Source organism: Poromitra crassiceps, assembly GCF_964638095.1.
Source record: "Poromitra crassiceps genome assembly, contig: HAP1_SCAFFOLD_858, whole genome shotgun sequence".
Classification (NCBI taxonomy): domain Eukaryota; kingdom Metazoa; phylum Chordata; class Actinopteri; order Beryciformes; family Melamphaidae; genus Poromitra; species Poromitra crassiceps.
The window spans coordinates 2,138-19,671 of NW_028151551.1; the positions used below are offsets into that span (position 1 = coordinate 2,138).

The 17,534-nt window shown below is 42.8% G+C and overlaps 1 protein-coding gene across 3 annotated transcripts in view; it reads left to right on the forward strand.

Annotated features, from left to right (window-relative positions):
* The first annotated feature begins 1,644 nt into the window (after positions 1-1,644).
* The window catches only part of LOC310771595 (ETS translocation variant 1-like), a 39,855-nt gene continuing 23,965 nt past the window's right edge, over positions 1,645-17,534 (forward strand). For 2 of the 3 annotated variants that reach the window (XM_083664174.1, XM_083664176.1), the window contains exons 1-6: positions 1,645-1,763; positions 2,077-2,166; positions 2,661-2,751; positions 3,084-3,131; positions 7,795-7,848; positions 16,670-16,799. In XM_083664174.1, coding sequence (XP_083520300.1) covers positions 2,128-2,166; positions 2,661-2,751; positions 3,084-3,131; positions 7,795-7,848; positions 16,670-16,799 — 362 coding nt within the window. In that variant the 5' untranslated portion in view covers positions 1,645-1,763; positions 2,077-2,127. The remainder of the gene's footprint in view (positions 1,764-2,076; positions 2,167-2,660; positions 2,752-3,083; positions 3,132-7,794; positions 7,849-16,669; positions 16,800-17,534) is intronic. The other variant, XM_083664175.1, reaches the window with a different exon arrangement.

The following is a 17,534-nucleotide window of genomic DNA, read 5'->3' on the forward strand; positions in this document are numbered from 1 at the left end:
TTGCCATTATATTTGGACCCTGATGAAGGTTGAGACGCACACGTTATTTTTGCCTTGGCTTTCTTTTTGGCTTACTACCAAGTGAATGATTCAAAGTTTTCTAGTATAATTTCTTTTCTTCTTCTTTTTTTTTACCAGAGTTCATTCTTTGCCATTCAAGTTGACCAGTTAGCTGACTTGCACTCTAAAAAACAACAACTTGGAACTTCAGTCTGCCTCCTTCAGTTAGGTGATATCTAACAATTAACTGGGCTGGCCAACAGGTTGAAACAAACAAAAAAGATTTATTTAGTGGGAATCATTTTTTTGTTGGCTGGGGTTTCTCATAAGTTATGAGAAACCCCAGCCAGCAGCTGCTGTGTCCTCAGTGGCCCAGTCACCCAGTGACCTGTGCTTTACTTCCAGGTCAGTGCCTCCTGCAGGTCTTACAGCCAGGCTCACCCAACAATGTCTCCTTTACAGGGAGGAAGAGCTGGCTCTGAGCGAGTCCCTCTGGAGCCTCTTCAAAACACTGTTACCATGGCCACAAACCTGACCGCCGGGAGAGAGAGCTGCTTCTGACTGACTGACTGACTGACTGACGGTACGTGCACATCTACAATGGCAAATTCGCTTTTCCGCTGTGTCGCAGCGTTTTGTGGGCGTGCAAACCAGCTTCCAGCTTGGAGCTGTAGCCTGTAGAAACGTTGTACACAGGAGGGTGCGGGGAGGAAATGTGTAAGAAGAGCTGTCATTGGGTAGCTTCAACGAAAGGTCCCGCCCTAGTCCCGCCCCGCGAGCGTGAAGCCGCTCGGAGACAAGCCGCCTCTAGTCTGCGACAGTGAAACGCTGAAACGCTGGGGGCGGTTCCAGCGCGATGTTGAAATGGACCAATCAGAATCGAGAATACAGCAAGACAGCCTATCAAGATGCAGCGTCAAAGCGGCTTTTTCAGCAGGCAAGCCGCCGTGCCATTGTAGATGTGCACGTACCGTGACTGACTGACTGACTGACTGAGAGAGGGGTGTGTTTCAATGTGTACACACAGGGTACAGACAAGAGACTGTGTGTGTGTGTGTGTGTGTGTGTGTGTGTGTGTGTGTGTGTGTGTGTGTGTGTGTGTGTGTGTGTGTGTGTGTGTGTGTGTGTGGCACACATGGCAACTTTAACACGCGCGCGCACACACACACACACACACACACACACACACCACTAACAACTTCAATGCACACTTCTCGTATTTCACAGTGTTCTGTTTTCTACTATTTCCTTGATTTTACTAATTGTACCATTTTCTTTTTACAGTAATCTCATTATTACTTGAAGCATTGGCAACATTGTCTTTGTTACATCCATGCCAATAAAGCGAATTGAATTGAGAGAGGGGGTGCAGGTAAATAGGCTATGCATGTGTATACGTTTATTTGTGAATGTAAGGTTAGGCTAAGTGCGGCGCCATTTTCAGTTAAAAAACACACCTCCAAACTTCAGAGGGCAATGTTCCATGTTGACTCCTGACATGCCTGCCTGCTTGCCCACCGTGCCGTGCGTGATTGACTGCCAGCAATCTGATCCGGTGAAAGACATTGACAACCAATAGGAAGCGGAGTGCGGGTTGTTTCCATGGGAGGCCCCGGGAGGCGATGCCAAGCCGCTACACAGCAACACGGTGAGCGGCGAGAGCGCAGCCTTTAGCCCGGGACCGTGGAGGAAAAGAAATCACTCCTGTAGCGGCTCTGCTCTGCTCTGCTCCAGTCCGCACACACGCAGTCCACTGTCGCTCGGTAAGTGCGCATTTTGTTTTTGTTTTGTTTTTTTGCACGACTTTTCTCGCGTCTGAAGCATTTTGCGCTGCGTCTTTGCGCGCTTTGTGCCGTTTTACGCACGACATTTGCAGATTTGTCAACAAAGTTTGCAGCGTCGCAGGTGTTGTTAGTTGTATTTCATTCTCGTTGAGCTAAAAGCTCGAGTAGAGGTGTGTAAACTGTGCCTTTATGAAAGAAACTATCTCATTTTCACTCATGGAAAGATGCGAAACCGTCATTCATGTCCTCTTTCTCTCTTTCTCTCCTCTATCCATCTTTTTATTGTGACCAGAACAGACTCGAGGGAGACATTATAACTGCTTATCAATTACAGCGCTGCAGAATGGATGGATTTCACGACCAACAAGTGCCTTACTGTAAAGTGAGTGGTTATAGCCTGTAGGCTAGTTAAAAAAGTTAACTCAAACCTGTAAATCTACCAAGGAAGTTTTTTTTGTCCTTGTTGCCTGTTACAATAATGTTATTGTTATAATCCCCTGTTGTATTACCTCCAACACTTTATATTTGTTCTATTCTTTTCTTTGTCTTTCTTTACTGCTGCCAAGACCCATATACCTCACATGGACCATTTAAGTTTCATCTGTTCGTCAAAGACAATCAGTTAAACAAGGTGTCCATGACTTTATTCTGTGTTTTGGCTAAATGCATTATGTTTACAACTTCTGAATTTGCATGACAAGCATAAGAGCACAAGTCCCTTGCCATGGGTCGGGCTTTAAAAGCGATTGAGATTCTCCTGCTGCTCTTTCTGCTGCCATCAGACAGAGTGCGTGGTGTGCTGCTGCAGCCAGGAAGCGAATCACCGCTCCAGTCAGGGAAGAAAAATTGATTTGTGTCTTTGTACCCTCTTTGCAGAAGCCACAAGACAAGACAACGAGCAGCGAGAGGCCAGCAAATGACAGAAAGAGAAAATTCATTAAGTCCGACCTGGCCCTGGACACAGAAGGTAGGCAGAGGGCGGGGGTGGGGGGTTAGAGTTAATTTCACGGCTCCTAAACATTTAGCAAAATTCAATTGGTTGGTGGCCACCTGCACTCCTTAGTACAGACTCTCAATTAGAACACAGCAGCCTGTGAAGATCCTCACAAGCCTCTGTCAGTGGTTACAGACACAAATTGAGTTGTTATTAGCTGCACACGTGCCCAACACTGTGCTGCAATGGTGCCAAGCCCCGTCATAATGAAGTCAGTTGTTTCCGATGCTTCTCATGGGGTTTTTGACTGTGTTTTTTTTTCTTTACTTTCTTCAAGCATCGCTCTCTGCTTTGATTCCCCCCAGAGCTCTTCCAGGACCTCAGTCAACTGCAGGAGGCTTGGCTGGCGGAAGGTGAGTGTGTCTTAAAGTTGGGGTGTGAAGAGGAGAGATGGGTATGATAGGTTATGAGGGAAAGAGCTGCCTGGAGTTACATGGCTGAGCGTTGCAGTCCAATTAAAAGCCTGTGTGGAAGAGGCACCTTGTGTGTCATGCATACATTAGAGACTGTGATGAGAGAGAGGGGTCTTCAGGGAGAGACGGAGGAGGCTCTACCAGAGAGTGTCATCACAAATTACCAGGAGAAGGCTCTCTGTCGACGCTCACTGTCGACTCTGCTTTTGGCAAGAGCTAACGCAGCGCACGCCAGTCGCTGCCACCAGCCACGTCCTCTTCCAGAGCCGAGCTGCAGCACCAGCTCGCGTGCTCGCTCGCTCTCGCTCTCGCTCTCTCTCTCTCTCTCTCTCTCTCTCTCTCTCGCTCTCTCTCTCTCTCCCTCACTTACTCTCTCTCTCACTCACTTTATCTCTCACCTGCTATCTCTCTCTCTCCTTCCTATCAGCACACCTCTCCAAATATTTTCCTCTACAGCTGTACCATCATCTTGTCTGCTTTAATTTAATTTCTTGGCGGAAAAAGAAAGGAAAAAGAATGGATCTATAATTTTTTCCCCTCAGAGTTGGTCTCACTGAGTGGCCACTGACATTTTTCACACTTTTATTTATTTATTTGTTTACTTTTTGTTATTATTTATTTATTTATTTATTTATTAATTTGTTTTGTTTTGTTTTGTTTTGTTTTGTTTTGTTTTTTTGTTTTCTCTCATGGCAAGACTTGTAGTTTGTGGTCTAACTGAGACGTGATGCTTCAGGATTTAAGTGCAAGTGTCCTCTTTCCGCCGTGTCTGCAACACCGAAGTTTTGGTTAGTGGTGAATATTGATATTATATTTTTACCTTTTGATTTGTTTGTAAAATGCATGTCTCCTGCTGCATCTGCCTCTTTCACTTAGTTTAACCTCTAGTTAACCTAAGTTTTGTATTTGCATCTCTCTAAATATTGCATGTGTTTTGAAAGTTCATATAATAGATATCATAACAGAGTAAGAGTTTGGCATTTCACACTGCGTGCATCATTGTGTATAAGTTTAGTTTGACAGGGTCATTGTGACTAATTCTTGATTTGCTCCGTCACTGTAAGATAAGAAAGCAGATAAATTGTAAAGTTGCAAAGAGAAAAGAGACAATTTCTATGTATGGGAAATTTTAACCAGCTTTTGCATACAATACTACAATACATATTATGGTTATAAATATACATCTAAAAGTAAAACAAAATAGGAATATCTCTAAAAATGTGCCTCAGCAATATTATGTAAAAAATAAGTTTGTCAAGTAGTGGAATATTGTCCCCTCTAACAGAACGATTAGACTTGTTTTCTTTATGTGTTTTCTTTATTACACCTTATTGGCTTATGTGGACATGTAAAGTCTCGTCTTTTTTCCCTTTATTTCTTTTTGTTAATTTGTAAAATCCTATTTTTAAAGTTCACTTATGGAACCAACGTTTTTTTGGGGGAAATCTATATTATTGTGTTAAATTACTGCATCAGTTTTATTTAGTCCTTTGCTTGTTTTGTGCTGAAATTGAGGTAGACATTGTGGGGAAAGACTGCTATCTGATGAGGCACAAATATAATATTTGATCAATTTAATTTGTGTAAAACAAGTCAATTGGAAGTTGGAATTTCCGAAAAATATTAAAAATTACAGCAATGTCATCAGTGAAATGAAATGTCAGTGCTCAGGACACACAGCCATAATTATAGTTACAAAGTAGCTCTCTCAAGTGCACAATGTAAGTGAATTAGGGGGAAAATCAACTGTAATACTTTTTTTTTAAAGGATGGAGCTTCATCTCAATACATCCTCTGGAAAGGTGCTGAGGAGAAAATGTAGCTCACCCTTTACACAGGTGAATGGGGTCTTCAATCTTTAATGGGACCCATCTATTCTTTAGCACATTTGAAAATGCTCACAGTATAATCTTAAAAAAAAAAGAAACATATGCTTTGAAACAGATATTGGAGTACTTCAGCAAGACCCCTCACCGCCAGTTAGATGGGGAGGTAGCGTGGCGCACACCGCAGGGCGTGTAAAAGAATAAGACAAGATTTTAATATTTCAGTATCCAAGTGAGGAGAGAGACGGCGGCCGTTGATAAGATAAGATATTACTGTTAAGGATGACAGTTCTGCCTGTCATGGACCAATGTGACGATGTCCGCTTCAACGCTGTAGATTTAATGAATGACTTCCCGTCCATTAAGATGAAAAGGAATACCTTGTCCATTTGTAAGATTTATTAGTTCAGGTAATTGGAGTAAGAGGAGGAATTATGAGAGACAGACTGAGTTTCCGACATGGACAGAGTGGTTGAAGGGGTTTTGTCACCTGACAGGCGTGTGTCTAACACCCCACCCATCCACCCTCCATCCCCACATGCATCCAGCCAGAATTTTTCTTTTTTGTTATTTAAGTTCAAAATACTTCCATTTTCATATTATTATTATTATTTAAAAAAAAAAAGTGTTGTGCTTCACAGATTTCTCGCTTTAAGAATGCACGGGTGCACCGATTCATCTGTGGAAATTTGGCATTGTTAGCACACAAATGTATCATTGAAATCGGCATTGACAAAAATGACAGTGTGACAGTTGGCGCCTTTCACCCAGATCCTGTTTGTCCTGCGCTAAATGAGTTTGAAAGTCAGCAGGCCAGAGACACAGAGTGGAGCAGGTAGTGCAGAGGCAGCGAGAGCATTCGCTGATCTTCTCTTCTGCAGGGCGCGTCTTCTCTGCTCCGGCCCTGTGTTTGGGGACTTTGCTATTTCTCTTTTTTTCTCTCCTCTTTCTCCCCCTGTGTTTCTCTCCTCTCTCCGTCTGTGTTTTTTGTGAATGGCGGCAGACTTCCAGCTCTGCGATCTCCCCAGGAGTTTGTTGCAGGGATCAGCTGGCTCATTCACAGGCCGCGGCCGGTGACTCATCCGCCCTGCACTTCCTTCTGGACAAAGACTCTTTCCTTCTTTCTTTCTCTTTTCCATCTGTCCTCTCCTTGTCCCTGTGTGAAGATCTGTCCTCTCCTTTGTCCCTGTGTGAAGATGTGTTGCCTGAGGTTTCTGTGAGTCCGTGTTTGTGTCATAACAGCGAAGCGAGAGCTGTTGCTGAGATTCACTCTTGTTTTCAGGTTTGTTTTTCATTGTGTTTTGGCACATTTGGTTGTCGTGGACCGTTGGGTTAATAATTGGTGTTAAAAAGTTGAGGTTAGGTCACGGTAGCTAAAGATGTGGGTATTATTTACCATGCAGTGAGCTTTCTTTTATAGCTTTCTTTTTGATTGTTGTATTGTTCACGTTTGCCCTTACTAGCCCTGGAAGTAGGCTTGTCACAAAGTATCTTATGTAAAGGAGTCATCCATCAGAACTGTGTGTCCTCTGCATAACACTGCAGTAGTCCTTTGTACAGTCATGGTTGTTTTCCAGATGATCGACTACTTCAACCAGGCTATAATACCAGGCTGTATTTAAAAGGACTGCATACAATAGGGTGGAGGCACATTTAACTGAACTTGCAGTGAAAAAACTCAGGTGTTTCTACTTGTGTTTTTTTGTTCTCATTACACACTTGACATGCATTGTTGGGAAATATGGAGCACCGGCACTGTTGATCTGTTGATTGTTTACTCACACCTTTGGAGAAAAAAACATCAAGATCGTATCAAGAGTGTAAAAAAAATGCCAAAATGGCGATTCTTGTGCGATCTCCAGACATGTGGAGACATGCTACTGGTTCTGTGATAATGAGGACCCACCTCATTGTGCGTATAAATAGATGTGCTAATGACACAATTTAAATCTCCTATTGCCTTTCGCCATAGTGGAACATGAGGGACATGAAGAACTGTCAGCAAGTGTAAATATGTGTGATAAATAATGTGTGTCATGTATAAATATCTACATTATGCCTAAGTGGATCCAGAGCAGAGGAGGAGGCTTCATTATTCTAGCATTAGCCGGTGGTGCAGGGGCGTTTGAAGCATAGGTGAAGCAGTGCAGTTTTGGAACAGACCTGACTCGGTAGGTACAGGTGGATTCACCAGTAGGGAAGAAGCCAATTAGATACTGTTAACAATGGGTGTTTGGCTGCTGGCAAGGACTGAGCGCTGAGGCTCCAGAGTCGTCAGTGGACAAGGCGACCTCAGGAAGTGGAATTTAGGAGGCAGACGAAGCATTTGTTTGAAAATGCAGTTCGTTCGAAACAATTTCTGGCAGTACATAATGCACACGCTATTGAAGAAGTTTTCAAGGTTGTGCTGGATATTGCTATTGCCAGTTGTTTTTCATACTTGAATTAAATGTTCACATGGTCATTTATGTTTGGAATGAGTCTCATGACCCCTTCTAGGCCATTAAAACCTTTTTAAACCAAAGTGCACATTTTTAAAAATACTGAGAAAACAAGCAATTCTTTCCTTGATTCCTGCAAAAAAAAGAAAAGAAAAAAAATGGCGAGCTCTGTGGTCTTTAACTGACGACGACGTCGAGGATAGGCCAACTTAATATCCCAGGAGGCTGCTTGCCAGAGCAGGTTATTGGCCTGTAGAGAGCCCTGATCAATGCAGCATTGTCCATCAACATCAAGAAACAATCTTTTCCTTTCTTCTTGTCTGCTTATGTCTTCAGCTCAAGTTCCCGACAATGACGAGCAGTTTGTTCCAGACTTCCAGACTGAAAACTGTGAGTAAGAGACAACATCACTTTTCTCTGTGTGTTGTGTGTGTGTGTGTGTGTGTGTGTGTGTGTGTGTGTGTGTGTGTGTGTGTGTGTGTGTGTGTGTGTGTGTGTGTGTGTGTGTGTGTGTGTGTGTGTGTGTGTTTGCGCTCTTCGACTCGTGTGTTTGTTTGAGAGTGCACATGTGCTCTCTGGAGAACCACTAGTCGTGCGGGTAGGCAGACAGGTGCATTGTGTGTGTGTGTGTGTGTGTGTGGGTGGGGGGGGGTATCTCTTTCTCCCCCCCCCCCGCCTCTGTCGCACCCTGCAGCTCTCCACCACCGTCTGAGATATTATTGCACCGTGATTTATTTGCATAAGGAAACATCAAAATATTGTGGTTGATTTTCAGGCAGTTGAGGTGATATTTTTAACACTGGGAAAGCCAAACTGGCATCAACTGATGGCTGTTTTGACATTTCTCAGCTTCCAATGCTCCATGCTTCCATGCTCCTCCGTGACCTATCCTAGACCCACTTTTTATGCTAGATTTTCAAAATCATTCAAGGAAATATGTAGTTCTTCTTCCTCTATTTTTTCTTTCAGTTCAAGGCTTTTGGGCCTTTTTTCTTACACCTGCAAACTTCACTGGCCTTTCTAGTGTTAGCAGAAATATTTTATACAGAGTATTTTATGGCATGTCAGGTTTTACTTGCGTAATCCCCCTCCAAAGAGTAAATTATTTTGTTACGAATATTTCTGAGAATGGGATGAATTTTCTGTCGCCTGACGTGAATTGATGATACCCTGGCAGTAGTTATAGGATGTGGTCGTTAGTAGCAGTTCACCTGGTTGTGCGCGGTGAAAGGCAAGCACGCGGGGCTGGGGACTTGGCACCACTTCTGGAGGAGGTAGTGCCAAGCTGGGGACAGAAATGGAGTGAGTGGAGCTCAGTGGGAGCCGGTGCTAGCACATGTCTTTTAGATGAGCCAAACGGCCCGCGCAAAACTGCATGTCCACAGCCTAAGTCTGCTTCTCCTGTCCTTAATGCCCTTTAACTACTATGTATTCAACCAACTTGTGCAAAAAGACAACTGCTATACTGGAACAAAAAGAGAAGATCCAGATTTTAGAATCTTTGCGTTGGTTACGTTTGTTTCTGGACTCATTTTAAGATTGTACTGATCACGGGTAAGACTATAAGAATAAGATGAAGGCATGGATGGGTCTGGCATCAAGCTATATCACAGGCTTTTTAACCCCGTGTGAGCCGGACCGCAGCTTCCTATTGGCTTCCTATTGTCTATATTAAAAACCAGATTGTGATTGTGTTTTTCAGTGTAAATTCCAGAAAAAAATAGTATAATCTTTAAACCACTTATTGATTTTTTTTCCATACTTGCTTTATGTAAGAAAAAAAAATTGTACTTCCTTTTACAACTTGATTATATGATTTGTATTTTTTGTCTATTATATGTTTATTTCTGACATCACTTCTAGTGTTTTTGCTGTTTTTTTTCTTTTACCTATTTGTGTGTGTGTGTGTGTGTGTGTGTGTGTGTGTGTGTGTGTGTGTGTGTGTGTGTGTGTGTGTGTGTGTGTTGGTAAGCATTCGGAGAGCGCTTTGTGACCGTGTTTGGACAAAGATTAGTTGATTTTTTTTCCGTTTAATGTAGCCCATTTTATTCAAATATTCAACCAAGAGCTTGAATTGAACAGACCGTGATCACAGGGGTGTTGTTAGGGTTAGGGGTAGGGTTATAGTTATCCATCATCGTCACACCCGCAAAAATGTTTCATTCATTGAAGTTGAGCATTATTGTTAAGACTTGTGAGTCCTGAAGCAGTGAACTCAGTGAACCTACCCCAAAAATCCAAGGTGGTGGAGCCGGTGTGGTGCAGCAGAGAACCAGAGGTCACCGAGACTGTCCCCTCGTCCTTCAGAGGTAGCCGGGGCGGGTGGAGACTGCTGACCATCTGAATTGTCCTGTTGGCAACCTGCAGCAGACTGGAGAGGCACTAGCAGATGGTGGGAGGGTGAGGGCACCGTGGTTGGGCGCTCGAGCAGGCATCCCAGCCGGCAGCTCTCCCATATGAGTTTCACCGAGCCCAGAGATGGAGGGACGGACAGAGAGAGAGAGAGAGATGGAGAGACAGGGGGAGAAAGACAGACAGACAGAGAGAGAGAGAGAGAGAGAGATGCAGAGAATGATAGAAGAAGTATCAGGTTGTATCTAAAGAGAGGAGAGAGACAAAGGGATGGAAACCCATTGTTAATGGTGGTAGTAATAAATTGCATTTATGAGTAGCTTTTTTCGTACTTGTACTTTTTTGAGTAAGTCATTACTTTACTGAAGAATGTTTTGCCTCTAATATTGTACTTTTCTATGTCTTTAGAAAAACAAAGGTGCGCACACAACTCAAAAACAAGAATAAATTAAGCTGCATGCCAAAAGGATAACTCATGAAAGGAAGGAAAAAGCCAACACACTTCATTTAACTAGTGCAGTGCCTGTTCCCCCATGCACCACCCCGTGGGTGCTTCCCCCTGCACACACACTGCACTCTGTCAGGTCCCTCTAAGATCCCCCATGCACCACCCCATGGGTGCTTCCCCCTGCACACACACTGCACTCTGTCAGGTCCCTCTAAGAGCAAGTTTGAAGTCCATCTGTCAAATGGTTATCGAGATACGCGAAGGACAGACATACAGACAGTCCTGGAATAAGTCCAAATTGCATGAAATGCGGCACTGCACTCCATCGGACTCCGTTCTCCGACTCCGTTCTCCGTCTCCAAGTTTGAAGTCAATCGGACACATGTTTCTCGAGATAAACTGCTTTTTGTGTTGCCAGTAGGTGGCGATATGTCAAATTGCAAGAACTTCAGCGCTGCACTACATCGAGTTCGCAGGAGCACATTCTCCAAGTTTGAAGTCAATCGGATGAACGGTTCTCAAGATAAACCACTTTTTGTGTTGCCAGTAGGTGGCGCTGTGCCAAAATTGCACAACATTCGGCACTGTTCTATGGCAGGTTCTCCAGCAGCGCACTCCCCAAGTTTGAAGTCGATCAGATGAATGGCTATCGAGATAAACTGCTTTTTGTGTTGCCAGTAGATGGCGCTATGCCAGATTGCATGGAATTCAGCTCCCTGCACTCCGTTGATCCGTTGAGTCCCCCTAAGCGCACTCCCCGAGTTTGACGTTTGAAGTCGATCAGATTAATGGCTATCAAGATAAAGCGCTATTTGTGTTGCCAGTAGGTGGCGCTATGCCCAATTGCACGAAAATAGGGCACTGCACTGCACAATAGGGCACACTCCCAAAGTTTGAAGTCGATCCGACCAACGGTTCTCGATGGCATGCAGCAGATGATGCTCATCCATAAGCAGTGGTGGAAATGGCCAGGTTTTACTCTGGGAACCCTACTTACACAGGATGGGGGTTCTCGGAAGTGGCGCGGCCCTAGAGGATATTATTTCTGAATGCGTGACTCATTATAGCCTACCATTATATCCATGTGAAAATCTCTTCGAAATCTCACTTAACTAAGATCACTGAGCTCTCTACTGATTATTTCCCCTTGATTTTATTCATGACAGACTTGAATATTAATGCTGCTTATTCAGCTTACAAATACATGTTCTCCTACTATTCTCTGCTCCTTTCATGCTGCCTTCTCTCCAATGTTTACTTTACCCCCCCTCATTCTCGACCATTCACTCTCAACGACCCTACTTACAGCATGTTTACTTTTCTCACTTACTCTCACAGAGCTCAGCTGTGGCTTGAAGCAGTGCAGAACTGAACACAAATGTTCAAATATTGAACGTGTCCGAATTGCACAAAAACAGGGCACTGCACTCCATCAGGTGACCTTCAGCGCACTCCCGAAGTTTGAAGTCAACCAATGGTTCTCGAGATACGCGAAGGACAGAGAGACTGACAGACGATGCCGGCATTATAGTATAGACAGATTACCACTGGGTCAGCACATCAACGTCAGCGGATGCATTTCAGCAAACAGCCTTCCTTTCAGCAAACAGCCTTCCTTTCATAACTTTTCTACATCTTAAACATCCGTCACAGAGTAGCGTATACATATACAGTATATACATATATATATATGTCCCTCCCGGAAATTGCGATTTTGCGATCGCAATAACTAATGCAAATTCAACCAAACTCCGCGATATTTGCGGGGGCTTGCAATTTTTCAAAATTCCCGCGATTTCGCCACAAAAAGTTAGTAAAATGCCGCATCTTTACCTGGTTTTGAGATATGTGTGCGCTGTCATCTTGCCTGGTTGCTGTGGGAACGAGGGACAACAATAGGAAGTGACGAGAGTATGACGTAACGTAACACGTCATCGCATTGTGATGAGGAGGGCAAACCCCTCACATTTGCCAACAAAAATAACCGCAAAACAATTTCCAAATGTTTTGCATGAAAGTGGAGGCCAACTATTTTGCACTCCGTGCATCACTGTCGCGAGGAACACACACGGAAATCGTCACTGGACAGCCACTTTGCTAGCGCGAAGCATTTGAGACCCACACACACACACACACACACACACACACACACACACACACACACACACACACACACACACACACACACACACAGAGGTGGCATATTTAGCTTAGGGTCTAGTAGTTTGAATATTTAACAAGGAACAAGGGATGAGGAGGACAGGGAAGGCATGAAGAGGAAATAAGGATAAGAAGAAAAATATGAAGCACTAAGCAAAAAGTATGAGAAAAGGCAAAGTGATAATAGCATCATTGAGGATGAGGAAGAAAGGAGAAGAGAAACGATGAAGGGAGGAAAAGAAAAAATGTAATTAAAAATTAAAAAATTAAATCGCAATTTTTTCCGCAACTCCGCAATTTTTGCCAGTTCCCGCAATTTTACCGCAAAAAATCACATAAAATGACGCAAATTGCATCGCAAATCTTGAGAAAAGCCGCCGCAAAATCAAGCATTTATGATCGCAATAATCACAAAAAAACTCTGCAAAATCCTGGAGGGACTATACTGTATATATATATATATATATATATATATACATACATACACGTATAATAATAATAATAATAAAAAGAAATGTATACGCTACTCTGTGACGGATGTTTAAGATGTAGAAAAGTTATGAAAGGAAGGCTGTTTGCTCCCCCCCAGATTCTTCCCCCATCTTTTCCCCAATTGTCTCTCCATATAAGCATCAGAAATGTTTCTAGTCGATTGTAAATTTAAAACTTGTTGGAGCAAATGTTAATGATAACTTACTGTTTAGCATTAGCCAAAAAGCCATCCAGCTGTAGTATTATTGGTTTGTGTTAGCCTGGTTGTTGTCGAGCTAGTTCGCTAAGTTCGTTAACCTTGCTAGCTAGCTGGAAGCTAGTAGCAAAAGAAACATTGACTACTGGCGATGGCTGTTATTTTCAGTCTGCTTAAAATGTGTAATAAGACATGTTAAACTATCATCCCCTTTACATTGCATGGGGAAAGATCATAGGTCGCCTAAAAGTTTTATTTTGAAGTACCGGTACTATACTTATTCAAAGAACATTTTTAATTAGCTACTTTTTACTTTTAAGTCGATTTGTATACCAGTAATTTTACTTTGCTAAAGTAACACTGCTTCTACTATATTTTGGTAATCTTTCCACCTCCAGAGAGACCAGAAGAGAGGTAAACAGGGAAAGGATGGTTGGTGTTAAGGCCGTATAAAGGAAAGAAAGAATGGCACCTCTGAGAGAAAGTGTTTGGTAGAATATTGAGGTGTACTGTAGTTCAAATATTTTACCAGAAGGCAGGTGTGAGATAAAAAAAAATCCTCTTTGCTATTCAAGTATTATTTTATATTTTCATCTACAATCCTGAAACTTCTTACCTCTTGACAAGCTGTGGCACTTTCCTCTCAATACTGACTTACAGTAGTGCTCTAATCCTGCTAAAGAAGCAGCATCTGAGCTGAGTCTCCAAGCTAATGTGTCCTCAGGCTGTGACGAAGAAGGAGAATTTTCTTTGTCTTGAACTCCAACACAGATGCTTACCATTAGCATAACTTAGCAGGGAACGGAGGAGGAGAGGAGGTGTAAAATGAGGCCACACGTAACCAGCAGATCTGAGCCTCTAATATTTAACAGGAAAGGCGAGCACCTACAGTAGGTGAAAATGGAATGGAAGGTTTTTCGCTGCTGCCAAAAGACCTGTATTTTTTTCATGAATGGACTGGAGAAATATCTGCCAAACGTAGGCTTCGGTTCTGCCAAAACACACAATTTGTAGCTCAGCATACACAATTGCTGGTCCTGAGGGCTTTTTGATAATTACCAGTATGAATGATTGGCATAAAAATGCTTAGGAGCTCAAAGTAAAATATTACACCCAAAATGAAAAGGCGAAAATAAAAAAGAATGTGTTTTTGTCATTTGTAATTGTTAAATTGTATCTCTACATCGAAGGCCAAATAAAATGACTCAATATTTGAATGAATAGCACAGAGAAAAAAACATTTGCATTCAAAATAGACCCAGTAATTGTTCTAACTGCCTCTTCTTTTAAACACCCTACCATCTTGGTTAATCAATATGTAGATAATGAGAGCAATCAAGCAGTGATGGGCATGACATTCTGCACTAAAAAGGAAGTATCTGTTTTAGTTAGGGGCAATGCCTTCACTATTGATTTGTGTGCCTTGGCACCCCATTGACAAAATCTATTGTGACATTTCCATCTCTATTTTAAGGCACTCTGTTTCAGCCCAGGTGAAGCCATTGTTAATATTGTAGCCCATGTGGCGCTTAGGTAAATACAGGGTTTTATACAAATAAGTTAAATAACCCACTTATGTTTTGTCTTATGCATCTTATGCTTTATGCATTCTTCTTATGCATATTTATTTTTATTATGCATTATTCTTATGCATAAGTGTATTGGGCTTCATGGTGATTCTACACTTTAAATAAAATTGATTGACTTCCATTTAACATGCAAGTGAAATAGCGCACAGACTTTACTGTACTGTTCAGAGTAAAGCGCAGAATTGGAATGTAGAGAGACGTGCAGGCAGATAGAAACCTCTGATAAGTCAGTGGATTAGCTCTTGTGTTACTGTCAGCAAGGCAGATTCCTGTACGTTTATTGTGCTTGACGATTAAAGTGTTACTGATTCTGATCTTGAGGCAAAACAAAGTTATCGTTTCGACTGCATGAGCCCTTAACGAGGCTCTCCCACGTCTGCGAGCCGTGCTCAGCGTCGTCAAAGGTCTCCCCTCAGGAAGTGTCTCTTTGACCTCCGATCGATGACCCGGAAAGGTCGGGCCCCCAGCGAGGGCTGCCAACAAGCCCGGCCCCCAGGGGCCCGGCTGGGCGTCAGATGGGGTGTTGGCAGATCGCCGCCTGCTCGTACGGCAGCTGTCAGTCAGCCGTGAGAAAAACTCCCCAAAACATCCTCCTCTCTCAGCTCCTTAGACCTTCCACACAGTCCCTTGGATAGGAGTTTGTTTGAAAGAAAAATATTCCCACCGGCAAATATTCCCCCAAACAAAACCACCAGCTTGAATCTTTTGGTTCATGAAATGTCAAAATGTTTGTGCTTTGGTTGAACGAGGAGTTGATGGATTTCCTTCATCCATTCATAGTTTCATGGTTGCTTTGTTTTTTACTCAGCTATTTTACTAGACTCCCATCCTGTCTGTAACATCAGTCAGAGCAGAATCTATCCCTTTCAACCGCGTGCATCAGCGGGGTCTGATGGAGCGCTGTGGGATAGGCTCACCGCGGCGCACGTCGTCGTGTGTAGTCGCGGTGAGACGGTGATTGGCGACTGAGGCAACCTGAGCCTGACTTCATTCTGACTGACTGGGTTTTTGTCAGCCAATTGGATTAGCGTTGATCATGACTCAAGACGGTGGGATGTTAATCAGGACCGATCAGGCACTTAACAGCCTCTCAGATGCACCGGGGGCGGGGCTCACTGTGCTGTGGGGCCGACCCGTAGGTAGAGAGCACAGGCCCCTTCAGTTCAATGAGCCCGGTTGTTGTCGTCTGGGATGTATTGACAGCCAGCTGAAAGCAGATAAAGCATTTACTGTAGAGCAGCCCAGTTTGATGCTATATTTCACTAACAGACTCCCATTCTGGAACATAGCTTACAAATGAGATTTGAAGTGAGTTGTTGGTGTGTGACTGATGGCTTGACATGGCAGACATGTGTAGGATGGCAGACATAGGAGGGAGGGGTTGGCATTATTTCATAGCTGGCAACATCCATACACAGAACTAGGCTTGTACTAATATACATAGAGCTGATTTTGGCCTTTTGTTAAATATCATATCAAGTGGATGATGGAAGTTCCTCCCTGACCACAGATACATAAAAAAAAAAATGTCTGTAAATCCTGTAATAAAATTGTATTTACTTATTTTTTCATTGAATTGTTCAATAGTGTTTCTTGCCGATGTCAAGGAATTCTTAGGCATTATCCCAGGGTCGTTGAATTGGTAGGGTGTGTCGTCCTGCCATAAATAACTGCCAATAAAACTCAAATAATTGAATTACTATGTGTTTCTGTGGACTGGTATAAATGCTGTTTCTGGGTCTTTTCCACCCGGACAAAAATATAATTCTGCCGGAAACACATTTGTCATGAAAATAGGCACTGTGAATGACAGTAGTTATTGGCACCTTCAGTACAAAAAAAAAGTTATTTGCAACCGGCTTTCAAAACCCATATTGGTCGAACCCTACTATTGATTATTTAGTAAAGTGTGACTCATTATTATTCCAAGTCTAATTGGGGTTTCTCTCACTCTCTCCTCCTGGCTTGGTGCAGTGGCTTTCCACGGACTGCAGCTGAAGATCAAGAGGGAGCCGCATAGCCCGTGTTCAGAGCTGAGCTCCAACTGTAGTCAGGAACGGCCCTTCAAACTCCAGTATGGAGAGAAGTGCCTGTACAACGTCAGGTGGGCCCCGCACCACACAAACTGACCACTCGAAAATGATATTAAAAAAAAAAGACATATTCACCGTTTGAAAAAAGTGACACCTATTCTTTCAAAGTGATCGATAGCAGTCTATTAGAACGAGGCCAACATTAGAAGAAGTGGAACTTTTTTTGCTGTGTATCATATTTGGCTCCACATTATGTTTATAACCAACCGAAAAAGTTTGAGGAGTTTTATTTATTCTAAAATTATATCCACTTTTATACCTACTTTAAAAAAAAAGAATTAGCACAAAACTGAAATAAATTACTTTGTACTTTATCAAGTTTCTGATTTAAGTCATTGATTGACAAAATGACACTAGGTACATTTTATTTTAGGGATATTAGATGATGAACTGTGTGTGCGTGTGTGTGCGTGTGTGTGTGTGTGTGTGTGTGTGTGTGTGTGCGCGTGCGTGCGCGGCTGCACGCGTGTGTGCGTGTGTTTTATGAGATATTGAATTCTTCAAAAGCGCTGTTCAATTCTACGTGATGTTATTTTCTTTCTTTTTTGTGTGTAAACACTGCGTTCAGTATTTCAAAGGAGATGCACAGGAAACTGGAGGCATCTGATATTTCTAAGGTAAATCCAAAGCACCCTGTAACAAGTGCCGTCATGTTCGGCAAATCCTTTTTTCAAATGAACGTAAGGGTAAGGGGTCTGTGGCACAGGAGTGTTGCTTAGTTACACTCAACGTTGAATTGATTTGAT